Source organism: Camarhynchus parvulus, chromosome 5 (genome assembly GCF_901933205.1).
Source record: "Camarhynchus parvulus chromosome 5, STF_HiC, whole genome shotgun sequence".
Classification (NCBI taxonomy): domain Eukaryota; kingdom Metazoa; phylum Chordata; class Aves; order Passeriformes; family Thraupidae; genus Camarhynchus; species Camarhynchus parvulus.
The window spans coordinates 22,416,663-22,443,608 of NC_044575.1; the positions used below are offsets into that span (position 1 = coordinate 22,416,663).

At 42.1% G+C, this 26,946-nt stretch overlaps 1 protein-coding gene across 1 annotated transcript; it reads left to right on the forward strand.

Moving 5' to 3' along the window:
* The first annotated feature begins 6,006 nt into the window (after nucleotides 1–6,006).
* On the forward strand, nucleotides 6,007–26,608 carry C1QTNF4 (C1q and TNF related 4). The gene is made up of 2 exons (XM_030949385.1): nucleotides 6,007–6,130; nucleotides 25,081–26,608. The coding sequence occupies exon 2, from the start codon at nucleotides 25,086–25,088 to the stop codon at nucleotides 26,187–26,189; it is 1,104 nt and encodes a 367-aa protein (XP_030805245.1). The 5' UTR covers nucleotides 6,007–6,130; nucleotides 25,081–25,085; the 3' UTR covers nucleotides 26,190–26,608.
* The last annotated feature ends 338 nt before the right edge of the window (nucleotides 26,609–26,946 follow it).

The following is a 26,946-nucleotide window of genomic DNA, read 5'->3' on the forward strand; positions in this document are numbered from 1 at the left end:
CTGTTGTGTCATAATTCACTCAAAATAATGTGGCTTATCACACATGCAGACTGGTAGCTTATTTCAACAGACACAGTTAAGTGCTAAGTTGAGAACCATGGAAGTGAAAAAGGCTATCTCAAAGAGTTGGGGTGTTTATATATGATTACTGGCTGTGCACAGATTTTGAGAAAGGGGATTTTACTGACATTTAAGACAATTGAAGGAACTACCTAAGCACAGCCAGGTTTATATAAGCCCTGTGAAGAATCGCAGCACAGTGTTTGCAGCAGGCTATGTATGTGCTTGAGGATGCTGGCTGACAAACATTTCTTCTACTGCCTTAGGCTGTCCTTGCCCATGTCCAATTTCTGACAGATGCCAGGGCAATCATTTGTGGAAATGCGCAATGAACAGGACCAGGAACCTCATCCAGGTGATGAATTGCATTTTCTTTTCTTCTTTGACTATTTTTCAGATATATCCACTTCCTAATGTGGATTTACCACATGGCAGTCTATGTACTCATTCAGAAACGTTTAACGACACAATTGAGGGGCAAGAAAAAATGCAGAAGGTTAGAGGTTACTGCTCAGACCACTGCTGTTTACATTTGTTCAGTTATATTCACAGGGGTTCAGAATTTCCAAGCATGTTGATATTGGTAAAAATAACTTGGCAACGTGTTTGTTCTATAATTTCAACTAATAAGGAGAGTTCTTAAATACCAAGGATGGCTGAAGGAGAGCTGATAGTAATAAAAATGTGTCAATTTACAGAATTTTAAAAATGTGAAAACTCAGACACACATAGAAATGAGGAATATGTTGGATTTCTGAGAAAATGCACATTTTCAAATTGAAACATTGAAGAGCTTAGTTACTGAAAAGATTGATCAACCCTGTAAAGATTTTTCTCAGCTTCTTTGACACATATTCTGATTAGTCTCTTAGAGTGAAGATGAGGGTTTAATATTCAGATTCTTAGGAACACAGCTTAGAGATGAAAAGTAATTTTAGCTGTTGTGTGTAAATGCCCACATAATTCAGAATTTAATTCAAGAGACATGGAGGAAAACCAGAGATACATAGATATAGGTACACACTGTGGAAAGAAAGATTTCAAAATGGTTTTATTATTAGCCTAAAATAGAGAATTATATTGTCCTCATTTGGATATGAAAGATAGTTTTGTAAAAAAAAATCAGTTTTAATAGGCAAATTTTATTATCACCAAAAAACCTTTGAATTAGCTGTCAGTGGATACCATTTTAGTTAAAGTATTTATGCATTAAGGAAATAATTGCTTCTCTGCTTATGTAGCTACCATCTACAAATTCTAGGGATTTATTTGGGATTCTGAATGGATCCAACTACAGTGGTATTGTTAAGGTTTCCTGCTTGCATATGCTAACTGATCCTCATCTTTAGAAACCAATTCTGGGTCAGTATTATTGAATATAGACATTAAGGTCTTGGTTATGATATTTAACTTGTATCCTAGTGATACGTGAAAGGAATAATTTTTCCAGAATATTTGTAAGGAAAAGGACAAAGACTGCATGAGGAAAGAGGAAAGCCCATACTTGTAAAAATGGTTTTCTTCTTTGGTAGTTGGATAGGAACTAACTTGTTGTTAGGCAAACTGTTAAAGTGATTTTTGTTTGGGTTCCCTTTTGTCTGTTTGCTTGCTTGCTTGTTTCTCCTAACTAGATGAGATAGATTTGCTTGGGGTGTCAGGCGATCTCTTGTTGAGTTTATACAAGATCTGTGTATGTGTCTGCAGGTGTTCCAGTGGAATTCAGATTTGTACATCTCTCTGACATATGTCAGCTTCCTCAAACATAAAGGAAAATACTTTGTTTCTTCCAGGAGAATTTTGACATTCTTTTCATGTTTGGTCATTGTGAAATGCTTGTCAGGACTTTAAGTTTCATGAAATTACACCACACCTTCCTTCCCACAGAGGTTATGTGAACCATCAACATTCTGGAATTCCTATGTTGTGAGTTATATCAAAATTCCCTTTATCATCAAGAATTGTATTTTATTATTTTTCTTCTCAGGATCTAGGAGACAAACAAGTGAAGTGTTTCTCTAAATTCTTTGACACCTCTTTGTGTTCCGTGCACTGAATTCAAAATATATTTTTCTACATTCTTTTATTGTCAATTTTTTGTGTGCCTGGCTGCTTCTCTGGTGGAAAGATCAGCATTTGTATCTGTCATGTGCATCAAAATTGCAGCATTCTGCCTTGTTATCACTGTGCTGTTGGTTTCATCTGTCCTTTTTTTTTTCATGGAGTCATCAGCAGCTACTGCTCACCTTCTTGCAAGAACTTCCATCAGATATCTCCTGAATTTTTCTGTTACATATTGCCAGACAAGCTCCTCAGTAGGTGTCTTGCTGGGAGTCTAATACCTATTCAGTAAGTTGATTGTTTACCAGATTTTTTTTTCCAGTCAGTCACAAAGGTTTTCTACATTCTCCTGGTGCTATTTTCTCTGTGGTCTCTGCCAGTGCCTCCCAAAGGAGTCTTTCAAGAAATATTAAACTGCTCTCACTGTACACAGAATTGCACTTCAATCACATGAACATAACTTATGCTGCATTTCTGCTGGCATGTACCACATGCACCCAGCATCTCTTTCAACTGGCAAGAAAACACAGCACACCCAGCACTGACCAGAGCTGCTGTTCCTTCCTCATTCACGCACGTGGCACAGAACTGCTCCTCTAGAGACGTGATCATAGCTGCCCTCTGATCTACCTTTCTAGATGGGGATACTCCAAATTTCAACACAAAATTTTTCTACACTCGGTTTTCTGCCATTACAACACACTCCAGACACCTGATATGATCAATGACCCTCAAGGCTCAAGCTTTAAATTCTTCTAAGGGAAATGGTACACATATCTCTCTTAAGCAGGCTATTCAGAATCATAGAAACCCAGACCATGAAAAGAAACGAACCAAAACAAAGCTCACCAAATCCCTTCAATTCCAAGAACAGTATTTGCAGGTGGAGTCTCAAAAAATCATTTTAGTTATTCACCCATGATAATCATTAATTATGTCCTTTGCTGTTGAGAGACTCCACTGTAAGTCAAGTGATAACATCTGCTAAGACCTGATCATTCCATTTACAGGTTTGTAATAAATAAGTAAACAGCAGCACCCTAATGCAGGATTTTTGACACATGGACCACTCAGGTTTATTTCTTTTAGCCTTACACTGTCCCACTATAAGTTAGTTGACATATTAGTGAGTCTTTATATATTCTTGAGGTATTCTTTTATATACCCAGAATGAGAAAACAAAGATGGGCAACACCCTTGCCTAAGAATTAGGGAGGATGAAAAATGAAAAACTGAGGTCATAGTCATGCCATGACATCTTGACTCCCAGGGGTCATAAAATTGCTTGTCAAAATTGTGGTTTGTTATGCCTCATCAAGACAAACCTAAAAGGCATCCCAAGGACTCAAGAGCTTTGTCCCCTGTCCTCTGTGTCATACACAGAGCCAAGAGCAGACCATACGCACACATATCTTGGTGCTTGTTACTATGAGTGAATGTGTGAAATACGAGTGAATGAGTATAAGTGACTGAAATCAGTTTCATTTTTAAAAAATATAAGCATCTTCCACAGTCTTGAACTTTATAACACTGATTCTTATCCTTTCAAGGCTGCTATTTATTAATGAGTTATGCCATGAGACTTTTCAGAATACTAACATGGAAAAAAAATTCCAATGCACCCATGGGGCTTCATGTCCTTGTGAGGAGGACTATCAACTGCAGTGAAGGCAACAGTATGAGGTGGGACTAGAAGCTCTTTTTCTGCTCTCTGTTTTTGGGAAGTGTATTCCCTTCCCCCCACAAAACCTCCACCTTCTCCTGCCTCTTTCCTGGGAACCCACAGATATGGCAGCTCTGCTCTGTTTTAGCACTTTTCCAAGGAGATGTAGTAAAGCCACCAGCTGCTACTGGATGGAAGCAGAGCTGTCTTCTCAGCCCTCTGCCTCTCCTCAGCTGGGGCACAGGAGCCATGTACTAGCATTGCCCCATGGAGAAAGAAAATCTGTCTGGCAGAGGCAGAACAGAGCACAGCTCATCTGGACTACATAGGATAATGCAAAATATACATCTATTTTATAATACTGAAGTATCTTAGTACTCAATCACTTTGACCCCAGTGACAACATAGATATTTAGAAGGATAGTTTATCATACTGTTGATAATTACTCATCACTGCTATCATTGCTAGATGATTAAAAGGAATACATTTGTCTACTTTATGTCCAAGATGAGCATTCTCATATCCTGGGAGTCAGTGGTCCATTCATTCCTCCAGAAGCAGTGAACTGAGTGTTGAGTAATCTGTCCTTTGAAATGTGCAAAGAAGCTGTTAAGAGAGCACAAAATATGTTTAGCCAGCAGTACCAGCTGGATGTGAGCCCATCCAGGATATACTCTGCTCAACTGACAGCTGTTACCAGACCCACATGAGGGTTAGTCTCGAACTCTCTCATGTCTCATTCTGCCTGTCATCAACGCCTTTGTTTTGCTCTGTAGGAGGGAAGGAAAAAGATATAACACGGGGACAATGCAGCACCTGGTGGGTACAGAGCTAGGGATGATTTGCAGGGTGGCAGGTACTTAATATGATATGCACACCACATGAGACAAGCAGTAGGAAATTCTTGTTATGCCATAAATTGCATCCTCGCCCCAAAGAGTAAATAACTTTCTGGTCATTCCATCTGTCATTCTTCTGCCTCTCAGAAGAAAGCTTTTTGTTTGGGTTTTTTTTTCCCATTCTCTGTCTATTGTAAGAATCAGCCTTGTGACTGGTACATGTCTTATGTGAAAACTGATTCAAACATGTTTGTTGCTACAACAGGAGAAAGTCCTGGTGTCTGCCACAAGAGGGTAAGTGGAGACAGAGATTGGGTAGCAGAGCATGCCAGCACAGGGCAACAACGGCTGGACAATGCACAAGGGGAAACATTACCAAATGCCCCATCTGCACTCTGAGTGAGCATACTGGCATTTAAATTCCTCCCATAGCAAGTGGGTGTTGAAGGGTAAAAGACCTTTAGTGTTGGAGAGCCAGAACATTTTTTAAACATTCACATCTTTAAATCTTCTTTTTGGAAGTCAACATTAGATTTTACAGGGTTAATAATAAACATGAGTTACAAAACCCAAAATTTGCTCTTCAACTCAGATCAGGAATGTGAAAAGCCTACTATTTTGCTGTCAGCAAAAATCAATGCCAGCCTTCAAAGGAACAAGTGGTAGCCTTCTTGTTGTTAGGTGATGATCTAAGGCAAGCCAAGCTTTCTAGAGAGAGATACAAGCTTTTGATAAACCAAATAACACAGTTGGTCTGTAGACATGCTTTGGGACTCACAGAGATCTCCAGAGCAGAAGGTCAGACAAGAACATGATCTTGGGTAGCCAAAAGCCTGTCGCTTCCCCCAGTCACATCCTTTGGTCTAGCTAAGGCTGTTTCCTCTCCCTCATCGGCCTGGCCGGGCACGGCCGGGGTGGGAGCCCCGCCCCGGGTGGCTCAGCCCGGGACTGGAGGGCGCTGCGCTGCCGCCCCACGCGGTCCGGCCGCTGCCACACCGCTGCCCCGTGCCCCGGGCGGGGAGCGGCGCGGGGAGCTCGCCCGCCTGGCTCAGCCGCCGCTGTGCTGAATGAAGGGCATCATCCCGCGGCGCCCGTCCCCCAGCGCCCTCTCCTCCCGGGAAGGCAGCGGGGAGCCCGGCCCGGCCGTGTCACAGCGCCGCATCCTCGGTCACCCTTGTCCGTGTGGCGCTCGCCCGCCTCCCCGGCCCGCAGCGCCCGCGGGCGCCGGCGCCTCCCGGAGGCCGCCCGGGCTGCGGCGGTGACGGGGGCTCCGAGCCCCGAGCCCCGCCGCCCCTTTCCCCTTCCCCGCTCCCGCCCGCCCCCGGGCCCTCCTCCCGTCACTGATTCGGCGCCGGAGCCCCGGGTGCCCCCCTCCCAGCCCCGGCCCCCGTCGCCGCCGCGGCTCCCGAGCTGTCAGTGCGCAGGCAGCGCCGCGGCCCCGCTCCGCACCGCGCTCCGCACCGCGCTCAGACCCCAACGCCGCGGAGCCGCCGCCGCGGGGCGCAGCAGGTACCGTGCCGGGGGAGCCGCCGCCGCCGGGGCCGGGCTGCACCTGCAGGGCCGGGCATGGAGATGGGATCCCCCACTCGGACAGGGGCGATGGGAGCGGGGCCGCGGGCGGGCCTGGCCCCGGCTGCTCCCCAGGGGTGGCCGCCGGTGCGGAGTGGAGGGACCGTCGGGGCTCTGGCGGCGGCCGCCGCGGTCCTGGAAAAGGGGGGCTGCGCTCGGGGCACCCTGCGGGGTCTCAGCCCCCGGCCTTCGGGGCGGCGGGCAGGGCGCGGGCGGGCTCCACTCCCTCCGTTCCCACCGAGCGGCTGGACAATAGCGGGAAATGCCCGAGTTACTCTCCCTCACACCTATCATCCCCAATGTGAAATGGCTGTAGAGTTTTTGTGGGAAAGGGTATAAAATTTTGGCCCCACTTGTCATGGAGACGAGGTAGGAAAACCTCCTAGGGACTCGCCATTGGGAAGAGCATCCTGGCAAATTCCCACAGGGACAGTTTCTCAGGTGGGAAATAGCATTAATCTTGCATGGATCTCTGGTTTCTTGGTGGAACAAAGTCCCGAGGGTTTTTTCAAGAGTAGCATATACAACTGCGTCTGTAATGTACAATTTTCTGTTAGATAATACGATTTAATCCACTGTGTACTTGGCCATCCCACTGTCGTCTCCTCAACCCACTCTGTACAAGCTCCCAGAGAAGTAGGTCAGTATCTCCAGATGATGTTTCTATTAGACACTGGTGAGTTTCTGCACTGCTGGCTGACTAGAAGGCAGCATTGTGACCCTTCCATTTATGCACATTCTGAATGAGCCGAGCTTCAATTATTCATTCCGATGCTATTGCAACCTTCTGCAGTTTCTCTTCTCCAGGGACACGATGTGTAACAAGAGTTTGAAACACACCAGTGAGGCCGCAATCCTGTCTTGGCTCTTGGCGTATGGCAGCTGTTTCCCTTGTCTAGCCTTTTTTAAGGGTTAATTTGTAGCACTAGGAGGTATGTCAAGGAAGAATGAGGATCCCCAATAGAGCAGCATTACCCTGTGCGTTCCTTCTGTTTCCCTCTAAAGAGCTATAATTCAAAGTGCTGAATGGTTCATGGCTCTGCACATGACTTTTGTATTTCCCATCTGAAAGAAGCAATGCCTTCAGAGGGCATTTGATTGCCATTAATGGAGAACCTATGGCTTTGATAGAGAATTGGTTTACATCTGAAAATTTGTTGGTGTTATAGACAGACATTTGCTGTTTTGTAGGTGAAGAAACAGATGCAGAAATAAAATGCATTGGAACCTGAGATTTGGTGTGAAAACTTGGAATCCTGTTTGTTGTTGTTTATGTTTTAGTTGCAATGTTCTTGTTATTTATATTTTACTTGTGTAATCGTCTATCCATTGTGCTGTGCTCTCCATTCATAAACTGTGAACTATTCATATTTTCCAAATACAGAAGGCTGGGTGGGCCCACAATGGCAGCAGCTATACTTGTGAAAAAACAGGATAACTATCCTGTGACCTGTAGTCATGTAGTGCATGATAGCTTTTATAGTCTCCATTTTAATAAAAGGTGTATTTCAGAAGAGCAGCAAGGCTTCCTGTTCATCACCAGCTCTTGGAAGACTTGTATAAAATAACCTATAACCTTTTGTGTAAAGTAACATAGATGAACACAGGCACACAGAGAAAAATGATATGTCAAAGGTGTAAAGAGACAAGATAGTTTGAAACTTCTGTGCAGAGCACCCTGTAATACAAAGACCAAAAGAAAAAGAGGCCAGTGCTAGCAGAAAATGGACAGGCAGTGAGCCTCTGAGTGATCACTGTCATTGTGCCAGAATTTCACCCATTCATATGGTTAGTTATAGGCAGAAAGCATTGAAATGAACTGATACTGGTAGTGACAGTAGATTTCTAAGGAGGTGAGTACCCCTGAGAATATAATATTTTCTGAGAAATGTCTCCCTCCAAGAGAGGGAGTCAATCTCTGCATTGACTTTCAGGCAAAAGAATAGAGAAAAAAATAGGGTTTAAAATTGCTATAGTCTTACAGATGCTGAAGTCTAGGGCTTTGTTATCAGCATCTGAGGTCAGATGTAAGGATTTGGTGGGTTTTACTCCTGAATTCATCCATGCAGCTACCTTTTTAAATCACCAAAGTATGAGGCGTGCATTCTATTCCAAGGTACCTAGTTAAGGAAAATGATGTTTCACTGAATTACAGTGTACTGACTAATCTATAGGGGTGAGGTTCTTTGTACTGTCTTGGAAGACACATTAAGGCATGGCAATTTGATAGTTCATCTTTCAATATTTGAAATGTTGGCTCTGATTTTCACCCAGTAGAAATTAAAAGCCTCTTACTTCCTGTTTGGCACTCAGAAATTTAGTATGGATCCCATTGGCCATCCAGTCCAAGCAGAAGTAAAGACAGGACTTCATTTTTCCTTTCAGCTTTTCTGTACCTTTTGCTTTGGCCCTCTCCTAGATAAGGAAATTTGTGTAGTGTTCAAATGAGGTAAGCCAGTACTACACAAGTGCTGTGCTGCTGGTGGTCTGTGAATACCAAGTCTACCCTTGGGTTCTTGTCCCTGTAAAGCATCTTTTTAGTTGCATGTTTCCTCCAGACAGGTTAGAGAACAAAGGAGGAATTCCTGCTGCATGTAATCAAAGGTCTGAGGTTTCCAGCAGAGGTAACACAGCCAGAATCAGATGATCACATAGAAAGCAGTAAGGGACTACTCCAGGGGCTAATAATTGATTACTAGGGCCCCACTGGGAAACAGGGAAAATTTATAAAGCCCTATTTCTCCCTCTTTACCCTCCAGCTGGTTAATTTGCACCATGCATGTGCATTTTCTGCTGTGCCGGGGTCTCAGCCATGGTGCCAAGAAAACTGTCTATATTGGGTTAAGGAATTTGGGGGCAGTGTGGTAGTGACTACTGGAATAAGAGTCAGGGCTAGATGAGAGAGTTAAGGCTCTGTTGTCAGGAGGAATACCAGATCATCTTTATTCCAGTGTACACAAAGGCTCACTGTCTGCAATGTGCCTGCTTGTGACTGTCATGACTGGTGTTTCAGCTCCGAGGAAAAGATCCTGCAGTCACTGGTCAAGAGCAGATGCAAAGGAAATGTTCAGTCCATTGAAATCAACCAGCTGCCTTAGTACTGCCCTTGAAGTGTATGCTGCTGTTGTAACTACAGTGAATGTAATAAATTAGGGCATTTCTATCATACCCCTAAATCCATGAAGAGAAATGGTCACATCTTTCCCAATTATTTTGTCAGTATTCCAGCAGGTTCTGACAGAATTGACTTCAGTTTACATATTAAAGGCTATTTGTAGAACAAGAGTATGAGATTTCATTTGGGTTTTGGGTATTTTTAATGTAAAAGCTGAGATTCTTGACTATGGTTAGCACATTAATGCAAATATTTGTTTTGGTGAGGCACAGAACATAGCAGGTAAAGGAGGCTATAAACTAGGTAAACATGATTATCTGAACAGCAGATCTTCTTTAAATATCAGAAGATTCAGAGCTCATAATATGTATGCTTTTAGTATGTGCCAGTCCTTCAGAGAGGCCAAGCTGCTAACACTGACATAGTAGCTGCATTGGGGTGACCTGGATCTGCGTTTATACAGTGTTTGCTTAGAGGACCTGGATGGTAAATAAGGAGTGGGTATATCACGTTTTCCAGGGACATAAAACTGTGACACTTGAAATATGCAGGAGGAAAATACTAGAATTCAAAATTTTTCCAATAAATTGGAAGACCTTCTAGGAAAAGACCTGAATTTAATTCAGTAGGAATAAATACAAGATACTACAATAAGGCAGAAATTACCAACTAAATAAGCACAAGGCAGAAGTAAATTACTAGGTTGCAACTCCACAGAAAAGAATATGTTATGATAGATCACAAGCTGAATATGAGTCAATGTCATGCTGTTGCAAATAAAGGCAAACATCTTGCTAGGATATGTAAAAGACATGGAAGTCTGGAAGACGTGAAGCAATCTTTTTGCTCTGAGGCCAAAGCCTCAGCTTGGGGGCCGTGCAAAGTGTTGGTTGTTGCACTTTGAGACAGGTGCAATTCAATCAGAGGGAGTCCAGAGGAGGGCGGTAGGACTCATCATGGGTCAGAAAGATGTGACCTGCAGAATGATTTGAAATAACTGTAATTTTTAGACCAGAAATTTGACAGGGAAATATAACAGTCTTCAGATAAAAAATAGAGAAGGAAATGATCTTTTCTTCATGGTGGATGGAGCAGAAAGCAAGAAGCAGCAGAAAATAAGATTATTTTAAACTACAAGAATAATTTTCTAGGACCTAGGATAATAAAAACAGTTGGATATTTGATATAGGGAGGTTCTGAAGACATTTTAAGAACAGGTGAGACAGTCATCTGCGAAGAATCAAATAAGGCTAGTGATCCTATAATGGGAAAGCACCTTGGACTGTTCAGTGTCTTAAGTTCTCCTCTAGACCATGCTTCTAGCATTTGTAGATCATTTCATGATCATTTCATGTATATAAAATAAAAGAAGTCTGCCTGCCCTGTTCTGATATTTGTCTGATATCCAGGGGTAGCACAGCACCAAGACCACAGACCACCTCTTTCTGAAAAGAGCCTGAAAGAAGAGTAAGAGCTTTCTAGAAGACAGTTAGAAGAGGTATCTCCTTTTAGAAGAAAGGGGAAGGAATGAAACGTTCTGATTTCCCAGGAGCAGATGCTTGATTCAGTTTATGAATGCTGAAAACAATGCTATGGAAGAAGAAAAATTAATCAAGATTAGCAGTTAGTAAAATTATCTGAACTGAAAAAACAAACTCTTCTAGTATTTTATTCCTTGAATGAAAGGCTGTAGTCCAAAAATAGGTTTTAGAGGTAAAATGAAATAAATAATGGAATTCAGAATAAGAATAAAGTAAATCATAGTCCTATGATTTATATTTTTAGGCATTTATCCAGGGAGATAATCTAGGTCCTGTAGTACTCATGGTTTAACATATATTGTTTCATATAAATGGAACAGACAGTCCCCTGTGCATGGTGAAAAATCCTGGATCTCTGTGAGGAGACAGGTAAAAAGAAAAAAGAGAGCAATGATCAACACTTGGGGATGCTGAAGTGGTGGGCTGCACATAAGATCCTGAATAGAACACATTCTGAGTCCAACCAAATAATATTTTAATCCTCTAAAGGGAGAGGGATTTTTCTCTCTCCTCAGGCTTTTAGACCTTTTCACTCAGACAAAAAGAAAAGCTCTTAGAGAAGCTAAAGACTACTGGGAGCAGTGGAAGTGTTTTTATAGCAAGCAGGCAATAGGGAATTTTTTCTGTGGAAACAGTTACTCTCTAGGACTGAAAGGCTGCAAAGCAACTGCTGGAAAGAATCTGTGTTGAATGAACAAGACAAGGAGAAAATGAAGAGTTAGGCTACACTTTTTAGTAGCTTGTTTTCGTGGAGCTGTTGCTCAGTGAACATATTAGCATAATAATCTCTTGTAATTTAAATTCTCTTACACTGGAATTATCCATAAACTGATAGAAATCCTGATTTTTTTTTTTACTCTAGGACACATGAGCACAAACTGTGACACTATATAAGCTGTGATGGATTTTCCCCCTCCCCTCATCTTCCATTACTGCTGGAACACCTTGGGAAAAATCATTATATGCTTAGAAAGCCAGTCACTTGATGCCCCAGATATTTCAAAGTGAATTCACATCCCTTCCACCCAAGGACTGAGCAGTGCTTGACATCAGCTTATACTGCTTTGCCTGAGTTTATTTCATCATTCCTCTTCCCATCCTTGCTTTTACTGTCTTTACTTCTCAGATGAGTGTATGAAAGAGTCTTTATTTGAGAGACAGAAAGGGTATCCAGAAGAAGGCTTGCTGTGATCCACTGCTGAAGGTAATTTAGCTTTGGAACAAGGTGCTTCTGGAAGGAGATCAAGCAAATATAGCTTATAAAAAAAAAAAATCCTATTTTTACTATTAAGAGGATACAACGAGGTGAAGGGGTTATTCTCCAGGAAACTTGTGAGGAAATCTGAGACAGGCTGTGCAGAAAAATACTGAGCATGCTGGAGGGGGTTCTGCAGATGGTAAATGTTTCTCCTGGTGGAAAATGTTGATAATTATCTTGAAAAGAAGAGCTGTTAGATAGAAGTAGCTATAAGGAAGGTAGGAGACTGAAAGAATTTGAATAGAGGAACCACTGTCTTGAAATATGAACTGAATATGAATTTTTGGGTTTAGGGTGCATGACTGGAATTTCTCAGTGTGGCTGTAAGGAAATTGTGTAGGCTGTTGCAAATGGTCCTTCTTTCAGTATGAGCTGTATATTTAATGCAAAGTAATGATATTCAAGCCTGCTTTAAATGAAGCATCTGCATAGCCAGGTTCAGAGCAGCCATAGCCTTCATGTTCTTTATATTATGTCCAACTAATTTAGAGTCTAAAAGTCAGGTAAAACCTGCCAATGCATGGCTGCAGGTGTCATTTCAGTATTTTAACAAAATTCTTTTCCTATGAGCCAAATCAGAGGCATCAACTTCAAGCTGTCAAAGGCAATTTTGCCTGGGAGGAACCTGGCTGGTCACGGAGATGAGCCTGGAATCTGTGAGCACTTGACAGGCACTGAGAGCTCCCTCCCTGTGAGTGAGGAGCTGATGAGTGAACAGCAGTGACCAGCAGTGCTTTTTGAGGGCAATGCCAAAGCCTTTTACCAGCAGCTCCCCGGTGCAGACAGAGTTTTACTGGAATAGTCACACAAGCATTTCTGCTGCCATGATGAGGGGACTGATGTTTTTTAAATACTGGAAGCAATATAAAGCTACAAAGCAGATAGTGGAAAAACCTTGTAAAGGTATGTGTGTATTGAGGGCATTGTTCAGGAATGCTTCTCTCTGCCCCTCTATCCAGGGACATCGATTCTGTTTTGTAGGCGGCAGCACCTCTGTGTCAGATTGTCACAGAAAAGTCCGGGTTCAAAAACTTGTGAAGTGAAAACTTGACTTATGCAGGGTGTTGGGGAGGAACTTCACAGTTCCCTGTTGAAAAAGATGACAAGCTGATTAAATCAATGGACCAAAATATACTAAATGTTTTAAAAGTGGAATCAGAAACTGTGGTTTACCTGAAGATATCAAATGTCAATTCACAGCTTTGGGTTGTCTCATTTGCAATAGTTATAGCCTTCTGAGAAATAATTGCTAGGAAGATGGGCACAAAATTGAAAGAACTCAGGTTCCAGCTGTCTATAGATGTTCCTCAGAGAGGTCTGGTCACAAGGGATTTGGCAGGTAAGACTGAAAATGGGGACCTACACCTTGCTGGTTGTGAAGTGTCAGTATTAATAAGCATGACAATTACTAACCCTGCTGATTTACTTTGCTGCATTTAATTGTCACTATAGGTTACTATATGTATTGAAGAATTTCAGTGTTCATCAAGACCTTCTGTTCCATACCAGGGGAAATCTCTATCTCAAGGGGTCTCAACTGTCTGGTGACAAAAATGGGGGTAGTCCCAGGCAGTAATTATTCTTTCAATTATTGTTTTTTGATCTGTCTACCAATTCCCTGGGTGCAAAAGCAACAGGATTATCATGGATAATAGGAAGGAATTATTTCTTGTGAGGGTGATGAAGCAGTGGAACAGTTTGCCCAGAGAGGTTGTGAATGTCCATCCTTGAAAGTGCTCAAGGCCAGGTTGGATGGGACTCTGGTCTAGTGGAAGGTGTCCCTGCCCCATAGCAGAGGGTTGGAACTAGGTGATCTTTGAGTTCTCTTGAATCCAAATCATTCTGTGATCCAGTTGGAGAGTTGGACAACAGGACCAGAAAAAACATTAGCATGTGTGGACTATGACTGACACCCCTTTTTCCCCACACAAGAGTTTTCATTCAGGTGTCTGTCCTGACCCAGTAGGAGGAAGGGCAGAAATGAAAGTGCCAGAGCAGAGATGAAAGATAAATGGATCTTAATGCCTTTTATCACCTTCCTCACTAAACTAGAGCTCAGTGAATTTCCAAATTGAGATGTTGCCGCATGTTGACAGTGTAGAGCAGCACTGCAGTGCAATTCAGTGTTCCCTGAGTTTCTTTACAGTAATGAAACAGCAGGGCATGAAAAGAAATGAATGTGGGTTTTTGGCTGAATGTGATGGCAGATGTTAAAAGACAGCATGTTTTCCTGACTTACCTGTCAAGACACGCTAAAAACCTCACAAAGAAAGCAGCATTCCTGTAGGAAAATGCCCCCGTACATTGAGAGTTTTTTCAGATAGATTTGCAAAGCCTGCTGTCAGGCAACCGTAGTCAGTATAAAACCTAGCATTAGAAGTTGATTTATCAAGCAAAGTAAAACTAATCTCATCCTTTCTGACAGTTTTCTGTTAACTGCACATTGTCAGGATGGAGACCAGATTTACCCACCTTGTGAAAATTTTTGGACTGCTAAATCAGCTCATAGCAGACAGTGAGTTCAGGCTCAATGATGAAACAAAAATAGTTTTTGTTGTCATGGCATGTAATCCCAGCTGGCACTCAGCTATCCATTAATTCCCATAGGGGACCACTGGTGGACTGCATAGGTTTATCCTAACTTGAGGTTTGATGATTAACCAGCAAGAACCAGCATATTCCCTCTAGCTTTCACTCAGGTGGGTGATGTCGCAGGTGTTAGAGACATGACTGGAGGACAACATTCCAGTGAGTGGGGGAAGGGTTTGAAAACAACTTCTGCAGGTGCAGAGTTCCAGGAAAAAGTTATGATTATTTGCCCACTGAAGTGAGAAAGAGAGAGAAGGTGTGGCTATGCAGCTATAAAAGAAACAGAAAAGAAAAATCTAAAACTTGTTTTTGTTTGATTAGGATCTTGCATTGCAATTAAATTAAAATCATATATTTGCTGATACAAAGTGCAGGAGCACAAACTCACAGAAGGAAAATTGAGGACAAAAAATCATTACAGAGAGGACAATCAGTAAGCCTTGAGAGCGCACTACAGGTTCCAGTATCTCTTGTAATATCATCACAATTTCCAGGACAACAGTCTTCAACAGGAAGGTGTAACACAAAATTCCTGTCATGTCAATTGCTTTCCTATTTGCTACATCTTTGTGGGGCTTGGGTCCCACAGGTTCATATTAGTTCCTGGACAATAAACCTACTATTAACAGTTGTTTTCATTCTTAGTGAGGAAGTGAGAGAAGAACATGAAAGAATCACTGCAAGATTTTGCCCAGCTGATGGTGCCATAGTGTGCTGCTGGATGACTGGGAATGTGAATGAAAGTGGAAGGCAACAGGGAACCGGAAGGAAAGCCTGTACAGCCTGTGTTTAGCTGGAGTATGATGACCTTGATGACCTTTTCCTTAATGTCTCTAAGTATTTGTTGCAACTAAGGATTTAAAGAAAATGGACAAATACAGCATTAACTCTGAGAACAGCCCAGGAACCTCCTCTTCTGGTGAGCATGAGTGGAGGATAAAAATATTAATTCAGCTGCACAGAAGCAAACTGTTGCTTAGGTCCATAGAGGAAAGTGTGGTTCAAAAAAAGTCAAATATCTGCCTATCCTGTAGGTGTATTTATGTATACTAAAACACCTACTGATGTTCTCTGAACTGTTGCTGGACTTTCATTTGTTAGCAGAGGGAGTGGAGATTTTCCTGAGAACTAAACCTTACTTCACTGGAAGGAAGTAGTGTAGAAAAACTGCTAGAAAGAGCTATGATGTGTAACAATAAAGCAGAAAGAATAAAGGGTTTAGAATTCGAGTTGATTCCAGAGTACTGATTCCAGTGTCATTCTGCCTACCTAGTGTTTCCACTTTGTCACTCATACCTCAGTTTACCCAATTGAGTTTAAAGCAGAGTTGTTTTTTTTTTTAATGTTCCTAAGGATTTGAACTATCCTGCCACTTCCGGAAAGCCTTAATCAGCTCATGATCAGTGGGGCTGTCCAAAAAGTTTTTCTTTCTGTATGAACCCTTTAAAGTCCCCATGCTTCTTACGTTATTGGGGAAAATTATTTCTCTTTTTCTTGAAGAAACTCTTACTAAAAGAGAAAAATTAGAGCAGTAGTCTGGGATGCTGAACCCATCTGCATTTTACTTAGGTTCCCAGTTTTTGTCTCCAACCTAGAAAAGTATTTGGTAAACACTTCTAAGTTTTCTTCCTCATTGCCTCTTAAGAGTCTTTCATTTGTGTAGTCATTACCATCCTCCTCATCTTCTCTTTTAGCACTGCTGTGCTACTAACTGGGTCTTGCTTGTTCATTCCAGTTCTGTCAGATGATGAAATAAAACCATTTTATTTCATAGAGTCATGTAATGGTTTGGGTTGGAAGGGACCTTAGAGATCATTTAGTTCCAACCCCCCAACCCCCCAATCATGGGCAGGGACACCTTCCACTAGACCAGGTTGCTCCAAGGCCCATCCAGCCTGGCCTAGAACACTTCCAGGGATGAGACATCCACAGCCTCTCTGGGCATCCTGTTCCAGTGCTTAACAACCCTCACAGGAAAGATCTTTTTCTAAATATCTAATCTAAACCTACCCTCTTTCAGTTTAAAGCCATTCCCCCTTGTCCTATCACTACATGCCCTTGTGGCAAGTCTGTCTTCTGCTTTCTTGTAGCCTTTTAGGTACTGAAAGGCTGCTGTAAGGTCACCCTGAGGCCTTCTCTAAACTGAACAAATCCAACTCTCTCAGCCAATCTTCGTAGAAGAGTTGCTCCAACTCTCTGGTTATCTTTGTAGCCCTCCTCTGGACTCAGGCAAACATCTTTAATATCCACATCCACCATATTCATTTTAAGTATCTTAAGCCAGGTGAGAAGTTTAAAATAAAACCCCTGTGATACATTCTTGTTCATTTTTAGAGATTAATTTCACATTGGAATAGCCTGAATTGCTTGTACTCAGCATTCTTTCTCATAAAGTGTCTGTCACCCCAGTAGGTCTGTCGCTGGTACAATTTCTGGCAGTGTCCTTTTGCTTCTTATGGTTTTACCTTCACAGGCAAAAACACCCAGCACTTTTGTGGGAAAGTCCTCCTGCTACATGGCTTCTAGTCTAGCCACCTGGAACAAGGAAATTGCCCTCTTCTCCATCCTCCAAGTCCTCTGAGTCCCCTCTCTCTAGAACTTGATTGCAGTGTGCAGTCTGCCTTTGGGGCCTTCCTCTCTCACTCTCTTAACTGAGATCTTGATGGTATTCACTGCCAAAGTGTCAGATACTTTCTTTTGCCTATCAAAATACCTCCTGGTATTCCAGGCCAGACTCTTTGTTAATCCTTTATGCCAGTGTGATCTGCCTCCTGGTGCAGCAGTATGATTCCTGCTTGGAGAGATGAAATGCTCCAATATCACCTTATTCCACAGTCTCAGCATCTCTTGTGCACACCAAGAAAAAGAAATGCACACATAAACCAGGTTAAAAAAGGAAATTATGTTTGGGGCCGAGAAAATAGATGGTTTAACTTTGGCATTACTGTAACTGTAGTGGGATCCATGTGAAAATTCCAACTGTTGAAATGGTCTCAGTGTTTTATGTCTAAAGGTAGCAGTGTTAAATAAACACTGCACAGCAGCAGACTTCTGATTTTCTCAAGATGTGGTTTCCAGTCTCCTCTGGCCTCTGCTTTCACAGGAGCTGTTTGTCACTGAACTCCTTCCCATCAATGGCCAGTTTTTTTCACTGTTTATTGCTGGTGTAATTTCAATGATTGCTTATCAACTGCTGCTTTAACCGCATGTGAAAACAACTTTACAGTGTTCAACACATTTTATGAATTACGGTTTAAACTCAAATGTTCTAGCAGTGTTTTCTGTTCTTCCACTTCTGGCAGTGTTAGAGCACATTTCTTTGCTTTGAAGTTTTAGTCCTGTTTTCTTGAGTAGTGTGTTTGTGGTGGAGAGTTGGACTTGTGTAATATGTTCATTTAGAAAAGGGTGTAAAAAATTATTACATCTTAAAGCATTAGTTTGCTGGAATAACTCCTTGCTCCCCCCTAGGATTTATTCAGCCATCTTCTCTACTAAAACACCATTTTGTCTAAATTAATATATTTTAAAATGTAATCGTAGCAAAAAAGGCAGATGCAGTGTATCACCCTGGTACTTCAAATGTATATGACAGATTTTCATAAATTATGTTAAAGAAGAAAAATCTTAATGTCAGAACTATCATGTTTTCATTTTGGTGAGTGAATTTACATCATTTCACATAATATCATTTTAGCTTAACCAGAGTTGTTAGGACTTCAGTTGAAATAGCAGGTTTCATCATATTCTGAAATGCAGAGTAACAGTATTGGCTTCTGCCCAAAAAGTCTCTCCATTTCCTTTTCCAGTATGACTGGAGTTGAGGCACTTGAAAATAATTTTTGCCTCTCCACAGATTTTTGAGTACACAGAAGCTGCTTTATTATATTAAAGGACTCTCCCTTGACTCAGGGAGGCATTCAAAATTAAGCACTTTCTATATTAATGCCATACGTGTCTGTCATTCAAGGCGTGACATATGGTTTCTAAAAGGCATCCTGAATGCATCAGACAATGTTTTACCTCCCAGGGTTGTGCCAGAGTTAAAAAAAACCAACAAACACATTCATCAAAAGCCAAGAAAGGCCAGAGCTTTATGTGAATCACTGATTTTGTTACTCATGTACTCTTACACAGATTTTGCTTTTGAGGATGTGCTACAATTATCTTCTCTTTGATGGTGGAAGAACTGATGCATTTGCATCATTATCTGATACTCTTAATCTGTATTGGATGAGTGGAACAGACAGTATGTGGTATCTTTGGAAAAGAAATCTCACTAACTATAGTCCAAGAAAGATGTTCATTACACAGGCTTTCACTGATTCAAATAATTGAAACATTTGCAGCTGTCCTTAAATATTAGGGTGAGAGCTAGGGAGAACAGGGCTTTGCTCTTGCAGCTTACAGGATTTAAAAAACCTTTTAGTAACAGCTGATCCAATTGTACTGCTTCAATTTTGTTTCATATCTCATTCTTCAGTGATATTCCTGGCAAAACTCCCACTGAAGTTAAAGGACTCTTGCATAAGGTAAGACTAGGGAACCTGGATAATTAATATTTTGGTATAAAAAGAAAACCCTTGTGGATTTCAGAAGTAGGTCTGTCCTGCAAGTGTAGAAATGGGGTGACCTTTCTATTGTTGAATGTCCTTTTGTAGATCCACGTGTCTCAGTAGAAGAGTAAAACTAATTGTCTTTTCACTGGTGCATTGATTCTGTTCCAGGACAGAAAAATCACCTCCAGCAAACTCAAAGCTATTAAAATTTCCTGGGTCATGCAAATGGTGAATTCTGACTTTCTTTTCAAGAAAGTTTTGCAGCTCTTGTTCTACTATGTGAGTCAGTACCACTTTAGCCCCTTCTTTTCAGGTCACTAATTTAATGCCAGTGTCTTTGAGAATTGTTTAGCTGCATCATATGTTTTTGCCTCCTATTCCAAAATTAGTTTCTTGACTTACTCTCTGTGGGCTGCTGTCCCTGCTGGTTCTGCCTAAAGTAAAAGCAGTAGCCTACCTAGCTTATCACTTGGGTCTGCTTAGCTTCTTCCATGCTTCTGGGGTGTTGGGACAATAAGGAATGGCAGGGTAGGGGACAAAGGGCCCTGATTTGTGTAGAAATGTAATGAGAATAACACTGCTGCCACATGCTGAAGACCCATTTTCCATCTCTAGCCAGGGTCTTTTGCCTCACACTTCCGTTTTAAAACTTCGATCATAGCAAGAACTCAGGGCTGATGCCACAGTGTCCACGGCCAGCTTCACATCCCTGGTGCTATCTCTTCCCTGCCAGAAGAAAACTATACCAGTAAAAGAGACTTGGGCACCATAAACAATTTTTGGGAGAGGAAGAGGGCATTTTGGCAGCTTGGTCTTTCAGAATTACTATGAGAATACTCAAGTCCAAAAGCTGTCACGAGTTGCCTCTGTTTATAGAACCCCTTCAGCTGGATGTGTCTTCCTAATGATTGGCAAATTATTCTTAGACTGGTTTAGTTTGAGAGGCAGTTATTAGATACTTTCCACATTATTTTTAAAAGAACCTAAATAGTGCTGAAAGTGGTGAGTGGGAGCTGTCAAGGAAACAACTTGCTAATGGAAGCACAGCATAATTAACTGCTTTATTTAAATGACTTGCTTTTGGAAAGAGCTGATAAATAAGGGGCAGCAGCAGCAGAGGGTCTTTGCAACTGTACTGAGTGATCCAATGTTTAATAAGTGACCTTATTACAGAGAAATTAACTTTCAAACAGAAACAAGGATAGTGGTCATTTGAAGGTTCATAAGGTCAGATTCACTACATACTTTGTTAAACTTGGTCTGTTTTGTCTTTCTGTGCTTTTTTGGCCAGCAGTGATGTGCTTTCAGTATCCCCCCTGACTCCTGGATATGCTGAACAAAATCTGGAGCCCAGGCAGCATTTCAGAGAAGCAGGCTTGTTGCTAAAAATGCAAATGCCATATCCTTTCCTGTCATTTGTTGTCTCAAGAGCACACAGCCATGTCACAGTCATACTGGTTCTCTGTGCAGCCACACCATGGTGATCACTGGAATAACAATGAATGTGTATGAATCTGGAGCATATAATAGTCCTTAAAAGTTTGCCTCTAGGGCTTGGTTTTCTAAGCTGGAAGCTGGAATGAGCCTGCCATGCTAGATGTGGCACTCTGCAAAAATAATACTGCTGAACCAGCAGCTGGGCTCACGAGTGTGACACTTTGGGATTTAGTTCTTGGTGGGATATTAGGGTCTACTAGTATTGTTTAAATGGCAGCCAAATGCTGTACAGACATGGGAAGAAAGACAGTCATTGCCCTGAGGAACAGAGAAACTACAAAGTAAGCTAAAATAAAGACAGCATGGAAGCAGATGTGTGACACTTAGGTATGGATTAATTGTTTCATTGAATATGCTTCAATTTGCTGGAGGGAAAATAATCTGTGTGTTAGACCTGCTGTTAGCTGGTTAATTCTATCTAAGTGCCATGGCTATAGTTATTAGGGAGTGAATTTTAAATGCAAGAAGTAGTAGCTTAGGGATTCAGTTACAGAATCAGGAACCATGACTTAGGAAGTCTCTAGTCCAAGTTCCTACTGAAAGCAGGGCCAACACTGAGTGCAGACTGGGTTGCTATCAACTTCATCCAGTCTTGTTTGTAAACTTCCAAGGATGGAGATCTTGCAATCTCTTTGGGCAAACTGTTACATTCTTAGTTGTCTCATCATCGAATTAATTTGCTTGTATCTGGTCTGAGTCTTCCCCTTTGGATTTTATAACCATTGTGTGTTATTCTTCCACCATGCTCATCAGTGCAGTACCTCGTACTGTCTGGAGCCACTAAAGGCAGTGAAAGGCTGCTACTAGATCCCCCCAAAGTTTTCTCTTTTCCATGCTAAATAAGCCCAGTTCAATCAGCCTCTTCTTGTTGGGCAGGTGCTTCAGACCTCAGCCATCTTGGCTGCCCTCTTCTGGAATCACTCAAGTGCCAACTGAAGAGGAATAATCACAGTCTGTGGTTCCTGGCTGTGTTCTGTTCTGCACCCCAGAGTGCTGTAAGCCTTCAATACCTGCAGGGCACAGCACTATCTCAGTACAAATTACTGTTCTCCTGAAGCCTAGACCCTTTTCAGATCCTTTTCAGACAGACTTCCAACCAGTCAGTCATCAGTCTGTACCAACACACAGGTTACTCCATTCAGGTACAGTATTTTGCATTTATCGTCACTGAATTTCTTTTCAGTCCATCCCACCAGCCTGTCTGGGTCCCTCTGAACAGCAGCTGTGCCTCCAAGTATATTGGTCAACCATCTGTTTTGGTGTTATCTGCTGACTGATCAGTGGGCATTCTCTCTGCTTCTCAGGACATTGATAAATAATATTGAAGAGGACATCTGAAATTAAACATTAAACACTAGTTCTCAAGCCTGATAATCCAGTCAGTTCTTCACTTTTCTAGTAGTCCACTTATGTAACATCAAAATTTGGATGTAGGAATGCTCTGGGAGACTGAAACAAAAGCCTTGCTAAAATGCAGGTGACATCCACCGATCTCTTCCCACAAGACACAATCAGTTTGATTAGTCTATGCTCAATTGAATAACGTGGGCTAAATTGCATGTCCTTTGGCTAGAAATGTGTTCTAAGAAGAACATTCCATGATTTTCCCAGGGACCAAAGTGAGGGGCTAACTGGTTGACCACCCTGTGTTTTGCAGGTAGCATCACTTGTCCTTTCTGAAGATGGGTGTCACATTTGCCTATCTCTAGTCACCAGGGACCTTCTCTGATCTCCCATCACCTTTCAAAGGTGATAGAGAGTGGCCTCAAATTGACATCACTCAGCTCCCTCAGAAACCTTCATTGCAGCCCATGGAGGCCTGAAGGAGCAGGCTAGGTCAGGAAAAGCATTCTGAATTCAGGGGCATGGAGGAAAATTCTGAGATGTCACAGGCAGAATGGGAGCTTCAGACAAAGTTTATTAGAGAAGCCCTCCCTTCACAAACAGAAGCCACAAGGTACAGAAAGGACTCCCTTCCTAAATTCTTTCTGAGAGAGGAGCCAAGCCACAGCTGGACACAATCTTAGCCCCAGACTTAGTCGATGGTTTATATCTAAAGAGTTACACAGGTTTAGTTGAGCTTTTATACAACTTCATCCTGCAGAATTAAGGATGGCAAATGAGATATATTTATATAAATAAAATTAATTATTTATTTTAATTTATTACAATAATGATTAGGGGGGAAAAACTTAATCAGAATCATTTCCTGCACAGTATGGATTGCTATTACTACTGATTTAGTGCACTGTTTTTGAAGCAATTCTAATAAAGCAATTATATTCAAGGTAGCAGAAAAATTGTTAAGCAGAGATTGATGTTACTTACCCACACCAACAACTGGGAAAATCTGTGTTGTTCAGCCTCAAGGAATAACCTTGAGGAGTGTCCCCACTGAAGGGAAGGATCTTCACACACCTTAGGGAGGTATGCTAGAAATCTTTGCTGTGCAAAAGTGACACTGACCTTTTATAGTATAAAGTGATTAATCTTAATGTGCATTCAAAACAGGCATTTTTTAGATTATGTGTTCTCAGGCTTACTCAGCAAAATATGCTTTCTGCTGGAAAATGTGTTGGCAGCTTTTTAGTTTCTTCTCTTCAACTTCCAAATCAGGACCTGCACATTCTTGCTGCTCCCAGCCTCGCTCAGGGAGCCTCAGTCTTGCATGTCCTTGTGGTGAAGGTGAGAGTTTGGTCAAGCTGGTCTCAGCATTCTTCAGCACTAAGAACAGCAGAGTTATCCTTGCTCAGTGTTATCACTCAGTTACCCTTGCTCACTGTTTTCACTGATCAGCAGCCCGTCCTTGCTCCACTGAACAGCAAACTCTCCTTGCTCAGCCCTTCACTGACAAACTTACAAGCCTGCTTAGGCTGAGAGCCCTGCTACAGATGTGAGAGAAGTGATCTAAGGTAAAATTGGAACATGGACAGATATTTCTTTTAGCCTTTGCTAGTGCGCCATTTTCATGTAATTGAGAATCTAATTTATTCTTGGGTTCTTATGTATTAAAGCTGCACCTCAGATTTCAGTTTTATTCTCAAGTGTGAGAGAGCAGGGCTCAAGCTGAATTCCTTCTGGTGAGTGATTCTAGGTATCACATCTTGCCAAAGTAGGATCCCATTGTCACTTCACAGTCTATGTGCATTCTGTATGCTTTACTTCTATTACTAGGCCATCTCAGATGATTCAAATATTTACGCCTTTATCCTTTTTAATGCAGAATTTGTCTTCAGCCCTCCCCCCACAATGAGTTGCATGTTTTGCTTCTGTTCTGCTGGTCTGTGAATTCATTGTTTGCAGGCTGGCAAGGCACCAGTTTTGGTGTGACAGATGGAGCAGACTGCAAACCAGGCAGTTGCCTCCTAGCCTGAATGATATTTTAATAAGCACCGAGAGGTGACAGAAAGAGAAGCTTCTCACTAGAATGACTGGCAGTTTTGTTTCCAGCCTGAAAGCACTAATAGATAATTTTTGGCCTCAGTCCAAAAAAAAAAAAAAAATAGCAGAAAATCCTATTAGCTCCTAACGTTTTTAGGGGTCAAAGAAGTTTTTATGTCTCTAGTCCGTTATCCATTTAGGGAGTTGTTTCCCCATTTTTGGTATTTCAGTTCTCTCTCAGACATTGTACACTTTAGGAGTCTTTCCTTTTACTTACCATTTTGTTTTGCTTCTTTTTTTTATTACTTGAGCAATTTTCTCCATTGTCTTCCTTCCCTAAACATTCCTTCTTCTTCATATTTCTTTATACTTTTCACAGATTCATGTTGGAATAATGGGATCTAACAGTTTACTTGGCTTCCAGCTTCCACATCCTGTGAAACTACTACTGCACTGCGAGGCAATGGCATCTGCATGGGAATCTCTAGAGCATATGTCCTCTTCTCCCTGCCCTCCAGCTGTGTCTCCATTGTATAATACAGGGTTTGTGTAGGGCTTTGTTTCATCATTGGTCTTATGAATAAAAAAAGGCACAACAAAAGGGAGCTCTGGCAAATCCCCATCAGGCTCTGAGATCCCTCTGCAGTGTGAGCAACATGGTGTTTTGCAGTCAAGCTGTAGGATAGTCAGGCTTTCAAAGGAGAAGATGCTTTTTCTTTCCACAAGAACAGGTTAAAAAAGGTCCAGCTCTCACTAGGAAAATATAAAAGTGGTGCTGGGATCTGAACTATGGTGTGGTCCCATACACTGCTCAGAGAACACACTGGAAATTTCTCAATATTTGGACATGGATCTTCATGTTTATTTAGCAATATTCAGGTCTGGATTTCAGCTCATTTGTGAGCTGTAAATTAATGCTATTCCTGCTAAAATATGCTTCTTTTTTCTTTCAGATACAATGATGACACTGAACATTCCAATCATCTTTGGCCTCCTTTGCTGCATGATTTTTCTTCCTACAGATGGCTTCCCAGCAGACACCAGTACTGAATTTCGCTCTGCTTTCTCTGTGGCCAGAACCAGCAGCATGGAAGGAAGCTCTGAGATGGTGATTACCTTTGACAAAGTGTATGTGAATATTGGCAACGATTTTGATCCCAAGACTGGATTGTTCCGCTGCCGGATCCCGGGAGCCTACTACTTCTCCTTCACCGTTGGGAAATACCCAAAGAAAAACTTGTCTGTCATGCTGATGAGAAACAAGAATGAGGTGCAGGTGATTGTGTATGACGAACATCACCGCAAGGAACGCAAGGTGGCCAGCCAGAGTGCCATGCTGCAGCTTGACTACGGGGACACAGTGTGGCTGCGTTTACACGGAGATCCCAAGTACGCTCTTTACAGCAATGTGGGGCCCTATACAACTTTCAATGGCTACCTGATCTATCCAGACACTTCTGCCTTCTTCCAGAATGCTCTTGACTCTCAAGAGCTCGGGCCACACCCTCACACAATTCAGCAACTTCCCAGAGAGCAGAATGAAGCTTTGCAGCGACGCGTGTTGTCTGACCAGCCAAAGAGGGTACAAGACCCTCGCTCTGCATTTTCTGTTGCACGCTCACAAAGTCTCCTGGGGACAGATGAGAAGCAAACCCAGCACGAGCCAATCACATTTGATACAGAGTTCGTGAATATTGGAAAAGATTTCAATTCCTCCACTGGCATCTTCACGTGCCGTATACCTGGTGCATACTATTTCTCCTTCACCATTGGCAAAATGCCCTTTAAGACTATGTCAGTGAAGCTGATGAAGAACCACAATGAGGTGCAGGCCATGATCTATGATGACAACCACTCCAAGCGGCGGGAGATGCAGAGCCAGAGCATCATGCTGCCTCTGCAATACGGGGACACCGTTTGGCTCTACAGCCATCAGCATGATGGCTATGGTGCCTACAGCAACCACGGCAAGTACATCACCTTCACAGGCTTCCTCATCTATTCAGAGGCTCAGCCAAAGTGGCTGCCAGGTGCCAGCTCACCTCAAGGGTCAAACAACTAAATGCAGATGTGAAAGGAGAATAAGAAGAGCTAAGGTGCCATGAACTTGGGTATAGCTTCTCTGAATATCATCCTCTATTTTGAGCATGCTGTCATGTGTCCAGTGCTTTCGTTACGCTGCACGCTTGTGCCCTGTCTGCAGGGCCACTGCTGTGTGTGCCATTCATCTGTAGAGAGGCCTTTCAGGCTGTAGCTGTGTCCCGTGTTGGTGTTTGATTTAACATAAAGCATGAGGTAGTTTTGGGGCAGGGGGGGCACTGTACTGAGATGCTGAGGATCAGAGAACTACTGCAGTCATGTTACTGCAGATCTCCAGCATCCAGAGAGCAAAGAGTGTGGTGGCTTTCCTTGTTTATCCAGGGAGGGAATAAATGTAATGAAAATGAATGTAATAAAAATACAAAATATGAGAATGTTCTCAGTTTGGAATTTTTGCTACTTTGTGAGACTTGTGTGCTTGTCACTGGCTGAGGTACCAGCCAGTACTGAGCTCAGGTGAGAGAGACACATGGTAATTGTGTGAGCTGATGTGTTACTGAGCCAGTCTGTGTACACTCTCTAATCATTTGTGTGCGTGAAGGGTTGGTACCTCTTATGATTTTATTGCAAGTTTCACAGTGGTTTGTGCTTTTCTTTATCTGATGTAAATGAAGTCAAGAAGTTGTGATTGACAATCTCAGCTTCCATTTAATGTAAAGAATACATTTAGAAACAAACAAACAAAATTGCAGGCTTCTTGTAGTGAAAGATAAGGGCTC

Bases quoted from the DNA above. Each gene is read 5' to 3' on its own strand.
- C1QTNF4 (XM_030949385.1), top strand. From the start codon at position 25,086: ATGATGACACTGAACATTCCAATCATCTTTGGCCTCCTTTGCTGCATG.